Source organism: Alexandromys fortis, unplaced genomic scaffold, assembly GCF_014885135.2.
Source record: "Alexandromys fortis isolate MF-2015 unplaced genomic scaffold, M_Fortis_MF-2015_v1.1 scaffold_52, whole genome shotgun sequence".
Lineage (NCBI taxonomy): Eukaryota > Metazoa > Chordata > Mammalia > Rodentia > Cricetidae > Alexandromys > Alexandromys fortis.
The window spans coordinates 9,800,853-9,809,184 of record NW_026067929.1 but is presented as its reverse complement, the minus strand read 5'-3'; the positions used below and the strand labels follow the sequence as shown (position 1 = coordinate 9,809,184).

The 8,332-nt window shown below is 43.4% G+C and overlaps 1 protein-coding gene across 6 annotated transcripts in view; it reads left to right on the top strand.

Moving 5' to 3' along the window:
- The first annotated feature begins 235 nt into the window (after positions 1–235).
- Slc39a12 (solute carrier family 39 member 12) overlaps positions 236–8,332 on the top strand; it is a 110,048-nt gene continuing 101,951 nt past the window's right edge. For all 6 annotated transcript variants that reach the window (XM_050144754.1, XM_050144755.1, XM_050144752.1 and 3 more), the window contains exons 1-2: positions 236–549; positions 6,639–6,920. In XM_050144754.1, coding sequence (XP_050000711.1) covers positions 241–549; positions 6,639–6,920 — 591 coding nt within the window. In that variant the 5' untranslated portion in view covers positions 236–240. The remainder of the gene's footprint in view (positions 550–6,638; positions 6,921–8,332) is intronic.

The following is an 8,332-nucleotide window of genomic DNA, read 5'->3' as shown; positions in this document are numbered from 1 at the left end:
GCCTGCAGATAGAGGAAATGTGCCTTTTCTCAGCATTTGCCTCTTTGTGTATTTAGTTCAGTCCAGTTTCCCCGCTGGTCTTTGGGGTTACATGCTATATATGGACCCCCCTGTTGCTGCCACTGCAAATCAGCTTAGCCACCCAATTAGTGGGTGCTTTTAAATGTGTTGCAGGCACAATAATTGAAGGCTTTTCTTCTCCTTTCCACCACAGAAATTCCTCTGGTTGTAAGGTCTCCTATGCACAGCCCTCACCGCAGGCCAGTTCAAGCCAAAGGAAGAGTGGACATGTGTCCCCTGACAAATCTTTCAGTGGTAATGGTGCTACTACTGTCCTACCTTCTCGGCCTTGTTTCCTCTACTGAGGCGGACAAGGCCCTCACTCAGGATACCAGCAGTACTGGGAGTCAAGGCCTGCTAGAAGTCCTAAGGGGCCTCTCTGTTGGTGCCAACCAGTCCCTCAACCATCCACGAAGCCTCATCAAAATTCTGCTTGAGAAGACTGGGTGTCCACAGAGGACAAATGGAAAGCAACGAGTCTGCAAGCTGGTTAGTAAATAAAGTGGGATTGGGTGCTAAGAATGGCCCGAATGGGAACAGTGGATTTCGCAGAGATTCTTTATCACCGTGAATGGCAGGCATGCAAATCTCTTCATATGCAAGAGGGAAGTTCAGCCTGGTATGATAATGTCTGGGTTACTACAACTCATTCAGCATTCCTCAGGGAGCTCATCAAGATGAGGGCTTGTTTTATCTTTGGGAGAATAATTTGTAGGCTGTCTACACCGGATCTCCTTTAGAGCTGCTGACTTGCTGGCACGCATGCTCAGTCCTTCCTCCTTTCTGCTTTGCTGAGATGGTTTTTGTTTTTATTTTGTAAGCTTGCAGTGAACATGCACAGCTGTTAGGCAGAGGCAATTGCCCCTTCCACGAGATAACCACAGCATTCTGACACCTGTCTAACATTCAGTTCCTGGATGCCCTCTCCTAGGTGCCAATGGTGTTTTCTGATTTTGTGCGTGCGTGCATGCGTGCGTGTGTGTATCTGTGGAAGGTAGTCAACACCTCGATAATCACTAGCAGTAAGGAATCAGCTGCGGGAGAGCAATGCTGCAGGCAGAGTTGAAACTGGACCACGCCTCGAGAAGCCTGGTCCACATCCTCTCAGGCAGTCTTTCATTCTTCTCATCTGTCAAGTGAACCAGACCTGTCTACTCACAGAGGCGGTGGTGCAGGCCTCGTGGCTACTCCATCAAGACTTCCCTCTCCCCAGACTAAATCTTGACTTGCCTAGGATGGGTTTTTGTTGTTGCTTGCCCCCCTCCCCGCCAGACAAGGTTTTCTGTGTAGCTCTGACTGTTTTACTCTTGGTTGGCCTTGAGCTCACAGAGAACTACCTGCCTCTGTTTCCCAAATGCTGGGATTAAAAGTGTGTACCACCTCCCCGCCCCCACTCCCAAGGATTTTTTTAAAAAAATCTCCAGATTGTTGTAGCATGAAGTTGGTGGAAATTGGTGGGGACTGATTCTGTCCCCCATTAAGGTGTTGGGGGTCATGGGAGAAGACCCATCAGATTGCACTGTGGGTTTGTGCATGTCACAGGAGAAGGTCTATCAAGTCTCACTGTGGAGGAGAGGCTGGGTTTTAAAAAACTGCTAACAAAATCCCTCTTTGTCTCCCCATTCTAGACCAATAATTTTTTTTAATTTTTATTTTTTAAAAGAAAATAAACTGTATTTTTCATTATACATACCCAATCCAAGTTCCCACTCCCTCTTCTCCTCCCATTCACTCCACTTACCCCACTTCCACCCACATCCACTCCTCAGAGAAGGTAAGGCACATTGCTTTGTGAAAGGTCCAAGGCCCTCCCTACTATATCTAGGCTGAGCAAGGTATCCATCAAAAGAGAATGGGTTCCCAAAAAGCCAGTACAAGCAGTTGGGATAAATCCTGGTGCCAATTCCAATGGCCCCTCAGTCTGCCCCAGCCATGCAACTGTCAACCACATTCAGAGGGACGGGTTTCATCTCATGCTGGTTTCTTCCCAGTCTGGCTGGTGTTGGTGAGCTCCCATTCAAATAAATGGATAAGTAAAACCAAAAACAAGTAAAAAAAAAGGAAGCACATAACTTCTTTCAAAGTAAGTTTTGACTGGGTTTCTCAATCCACCAGAGTTCCAGGTTAAGGGTGGGGTGAGGTAACGAATTTCCCAGCCAAATGTTTTCTGGTTTTGCCCCTCTTGTGACAGAAAGGGTCTTGAACAGATGGAATTTTCCCTCTGCTCTTTGCAAATGATAAATAACTCTATAATTATGAAAATGCCCAATGGCTCCCAGAGGAGATGTGTTATAATAATAGGCAGCTCGTCTGTGATGACATTAATAGATATAGATAGTAACAACAGACATCCCACTGGAAATAACCAGGAGCCATATCTTATTAATGTCCTCTGAGAATCTGCTCTGGGGCCATGTTCTCTAATAATATGATGCGCGCCTTATTAAGGTGGTGGAATATTAATTTTGCTGGGTGAAGATAAACAGGCAAGACTGTTCTCCATGTTTGAGGCTGAGGAGCGAGTGGTTGTTTTATGTTGTATTTTAGTAATATTATCAAGGGTTTGGCTAGTTTTCCTCCACTTGAATTCTATCTATTCCCAGGCTCAGTCCAAGAGGATTGTGTGCTCATAGCGGCTCTTCTTCGCCCCTGGGAAACTAAGGGGAAGGGAATGTGATAGGAGGGGTTTGACCCCCTGAATGTTGCTTCTGTAAGGAGCCTAAGAAATGTTTTCTTGTCCTTCATGAGAAACCAGAGGAAAAAAAATCATCCACAGACACTCATGTTCTTGCCCCAACCGCAGGGTCTGGCTTGTTGTTGTGACTCTTCACTAATTTTAGATGTATTCTTTAGATTTAGATATTGGGTGTGGCTTGCGTTAGATGCTCTGTGGTGAAGCATAGGAGCAAGAGGGTGGGTTTGAATCTCTCAGTGTCTAGGAAAAGAAAGACGGAGGTTGGTGGTGCTGTTGAATTTGTGAGGAGGAAAAATGTAAACTGAAACTAGAAAAATCACTATGAGGTATCTGAGAACTGAGACATTTAACAATAAATTCATTTATGTTGTATTCTTTAAAAACGAATTTTGGTCCTGATCCTGGATTTCTTTCTTTTCTTTTTTTTTTTTAAATGAGAAAAATTGCAATGTTTTTGCTGGGAAGAATTGAACCTAGGACTTCATGCATGCTAGGCAAGAGCTCTGCCAACTACCATGTATTCTCAGTTCCTAGGATGAGTTTTAGAAGACTAACAGAGTGGTTAAGTAACCCCCATAGAACAAGCCCTCTCACAGTGGAAATCAGAGCCCTGCATACCTTCTTGGAGGGGAACTATCTCTATTCGGGAAACTTCCGGCTATTGAAGCATATTGAACTTCTTTTCCTAATCCTTAGTCAAAGGTAATGATTCTCCTCTGGGATACCACTATAGCCGTGGTTCTCAACCTTGCTAATGCTGCAGCCTTTAATACAGTGACCCCCAACCAGAAACTATTTTTACTGCTACTTCTTAACTGTAATTTTGCTACTGATATGACTCATAATGTAAATATCCATGTTTTCCTATGATCTTTGGCAATTCCTGTGAATGGGTTGTAACCTGACCTCCAAAGGGGTTGTGACCCAGAGGCTGCTAACTACAGTTCTATAGGATCCCATGGATGCAGATGTATGTGCTGATACATAGAGCTTCCAATGTCTTCAGTCCCTTACAGTCTCTAGTTCCCAAGGCAATGAATGCCCCTTTTCCAGAGACTGTGGAACAGAGCCATTCCTCATAAACTCCCTCCTGTCTATTCCAGATATTCCCCTCATCTGTTTCAGATGCTTAGGCTTTAATTCGATTTGTCAGGCAGTTTTCCAGCCTTAGCTAGGTTATATCCTGAGGAACATCTGAGTGTGGGAAGTGCTTAGCATGGTGTTAGACACAAAGTTGTCCCTCAATTATAAGTGTGTGCACAACTATTTAGTACACAGATTAGTTTTATCATGACAGTTTCAGTCCAGCTACTTTGATGTCTTGCTTTCAGCCGTATCATCAGTCACTGGTGCACACACTCACTGTGGGACATGGGCTATTTACACTGTGCAAAAGGGCTGCTGTGGATTCACATAGAACATTGATTTTTCATGTGAACTCCATGTGTCCCCAGAAGTTGAGCTGGAGAGGAAGTAGACTACAGTGTATGAGGCTTTGGGAAGAACACCTTCATGCTCTGCTTTGAAGATGGATGTCTGTAGGTTTTTCCTGATGTGTATGGCATGTACCATCTGTTACCCAGCCTGTCACGTGAGTCATGTCATTAGACCCTCCCATTCTTACAGTTCAGAGAACATATTAAAAGATCCTAGGGTAATTATTCCCACAGTAGGCTGAGCCTCTCTGAAATTTGAGACAGTCTCCAATGCTTCACCCTGGGGTTGTTGCTAGGCAACAGAGTTGCTTCTCAGATACTGAAAGAGCTCCCCAGCTATCCCTGACTGTAGTTTTTCTCTTATTGAGAAAACTTTCTAGCCACAGTTTCTGTCATTTTTTCCCACTATCCAGTGATGTTACTTTGAACTCCTCATGTCACGTGACTCTCTCAATTAGAGGATCTGCATCTCTCTATGGCTTGTGGCACAGTGCACCAGAGTGTAGGGTCTTTCCAACCAGTATTGAAGTGTTCTGAAACCAAGTGACTTTAACAGAAAAAAGAGAAATTAATAAGAGAAAAGTGTGTAAGTTTTATTCGTATTGATAATTTATATGGTGAAGGCAGCTGCCACAAAAGACAAGATGCCCTCAAATAAGTAGGGCACATATACCGTTGTATCAACATAACAACAACAACAACCCAAAACAATGAATTGTGGAGATGTGACAAGAGGAAGGAAAATGGCTTAGGGGTAGTAAACTGTGAGGACTTATTAGGAAATATAAAAAGGAAGCTAAAAGATGCTAGGGATAATTTAGAAAGCCCATGAAGTTTAATAGGATTGTATCAGTTCCCTGGAATAAGGGATGTTCTGTTCTTGGTACAGGAAGGACACGCTTCTCAATGGAATTTTCATCCTCACTTTTAGGAAGAAAGGAAGAGGGCAGAGTGCACTTCCATACTTACTGGTTCCCATTTGCCCTTAGCTCAAAATTGTCAACATGCCACAGTGATATGTTTGGGGATGATATGTTCTGATTCCTTCCAATGGGCACATTTTTGGCAACTCAGAATAGAGGAGGGCCAGGGGATCATTGAATTTTTAATACCTCCTAAGTACCAGGTTTTGTGCCAAGTGCTGAATGTAAGGCCAAGAAACCTGGCCAAATAAACAGTTGTTCTTGTTGTGGAAAGACAAAATACGCAGGCCAACAAAGGAGTTTTATAATAGAGCGCTGTGAAGAAAATGTGATTCTAGAGGTATGCGGCCCAACACTGTATCTTTAGCTACATGTAACTGCGGAGTACTTGGTAAGGGGCTGAATGAAGTAAGATGAGCTAGCAATTGTACGCTAGACTTCAAAAACTTGGGCTTACAAAAAACCCATCATAAAGTATCTCATTAGTCATTTTTGGCTTTTTGGTTGCATGCTCAAATAATTATATCTATAATATGTAAAAATTTTTGTAAAGTATTAAAATGAATCTCATGTGTTTTTGTTTTATTTTATCTATTGAAATCATGGCTGTCTAGAAAATTTCAAAGTCATATGTGTCTTGCAAGCTGTTTCTACAGGCCAACACTGTGAGGGACAACACAGGTTGAGAGCCTTGTGCAAGGCCTCCGGAAGAGTGACATTTCTGTCTGTATGCTTCCTTTTTTTGTTGTTTTTTAATTTTTCCTGTGTATTCCTGGCTGTCCTGGAACTCACTTTGTGGAGCAGGCTGGCCTTGAACTCACAGAGATCAGCCTGCCTCTGCCTTCTGCATGCTGGGCTTAAAGGCATGTGCCATCACACCTGCTAAGAGTGACATTTTAAGACCTGAAAAATGAGGGCAACAAGGAGACCTCTAAGTCAGTGGAAAGAGATTGATGTAATGTCACAGAAATGACATCACAAAAGCAGAGTTTAGAGAGAGATAGCAGAGAAAGAAGAAAACAAGGTAGAAGGGACAGTATAGGTGGAGAGTCAGGTCTCTCTCTCTCTCTCTCCTTCCATCTCTCCCTCCCCCCTCTCTCTTTCTTTTTCTTTTTTTCTTCTTCTTTTCATTGTTTTTTCAGACAGGGTTTTTCTGTGTAGCCCTGACTGTCCTGGAACTCACTTTGTAGACCACCTCGAACTCAGAGATCCACTTGCCTCTGCTTCCCAAGTGCTGGGAGTAAAGGTGTGTACCTCCATGCCTGGCCAAGACATTGATTGGTTTAATGCAAAAGAGCAAATCAACAGCTTGAGGACCCAGAGGCCACTTGTACAAAAGGGGTTTTTAGGAAGAGATGATGGTCAGATAAAAGTCTCGCCACGACTCAATCTTTGAGTGAAGCTGCTAGGACTGCCCGCCTTGCCCTGTATTCACACAACACAAGCGCTTGATCATTTATGTGGTGGTAATGCTATGGAACTGTGTGTAAAACTCGCCTTTGTCTTCCTTACCGTCCCCCACAGTGCTTGGAGCCAGATGAACTGTTACTCACGGCTGGAGGAGATTTTGAGGATGAGCTTAGAGAGGAAGAGGTCCAGAGAGTTTCTCTCCTCCTTCTCTATTACATCGTTCACCAGGAAGAGATCTGTTCGTCAAAGTTCAACACGAGCAACAGAGAGTATACATTTTACCTTCATAGCCTCCTGGGCCTCCGGCAGGATGAAGACTCCCATTTCCTTTCACAGAAGGAAACTGAAGACATCTTGGCGCTCACCAGGGAGTACTTTGGCACTTCTGGTGGCCAGGTAAGAGGCGAGGAACTGCTGTCTGTGCTTGTGTTGAGTTGTGGGCTTGGCCTTGCTTAAATCACTTAGTCCTAGGACATGAGTGAACTTCTAAGAGAGATAGGTATTTCTGGTTTGAACTACAGGATAGTAGATAGTAAGTGATGTAATTTAAAATTGCACATGGAAATGAGATGATTAAATGAAGAATGACTTTTAGACAGAAGTTGGGTGGGTGGACGGGTAGGTAGACAGGCCAGGTGACAGGGCAGTTTTCATCTCCTGAATAACTATGAGTCAAAAATTTGATCAGCGTCCAAGAGATGAACTATCGTGGTGGAAGGCCATGTGTCTGCCTTGGCTTCTGGCCAGGGAAGAAGGCAGAAACAATTAGGAGATGCATTTATCATCAGTGATTTGATTGATAAAAGCACTACTTGCAATAGTCAACCCTAAACAGCAGCCACTCTGCTGCTTAGCATTTTGTTTCAATGCACATACTTCTTAGTGCCCTCAGCTCCCCATCTCAGCTAATGGGCCCCTGATCTTCTCTCGCCTTCATTATTGTTCTCGGAAATCTGCCTTCCAAGCATGCTTTATGTATCAGTAGACAAAGGTATCAGAACATAAAGTTTATTCTTATTGTTCTCATCCTATGGAGCAGGTACACAGCTCACAGGTGAAGCACTTAAAGCACAAACAAGGACACCTGGGTTTGGATCTCTAGCACCTCTGTAAAAGCCAAGTGTCTCAATCACTCTTGCAATCCTTGGAGTTAGAGGAAAATAGGCAGCTACCTTGGACTTATGGTCAGCCAGTCTAATCAAAATGGCAAGCTGCAGTTCAGTATCAGACACGGTCTCAACAAATAAAGGTAAAGAGTGACAGAGGATGACAACTGACATTGACCTCTGGCCTCCACACGAGTACACACAGGCCACATACAAATTACATACCTATGCATACACCACTGACACACATGTCCATCATCACCATCATTACCATCATCATCATCGTGTTAGGGACTGAACCTAGGCCTTTGTACTTACTAGGTAAGCACTCTACCACTGAGCTATACTCTCTAACTCATAAATCTTGAGCCGTATTTCAAGAAGAGTTGACTGAGGATCCATTCCACACCATGAAGAGGTGTGAATATTATTTATGCACTAATGGCCATGACATTTCTCTTTTGAATTATTCATTGATTTATTAAAACAAGTTTAATTCTTAGTCTCAATTCTGTTGTTCAAGAGCCAATGTCCTGTTCCAGCAAGCACTCTTCTAAAATGCTGCAAATGGGCTTACTATCTCCTCTTATTGGTACGCAATGAAGAACATATTTACTAAGCACCTTGCAAAAATATTTTTTTCTTTCTTTCTTTTTTATTTATTTATTAAAGATTTCTGTCTCTTCCCCACCGCCGCCTCCC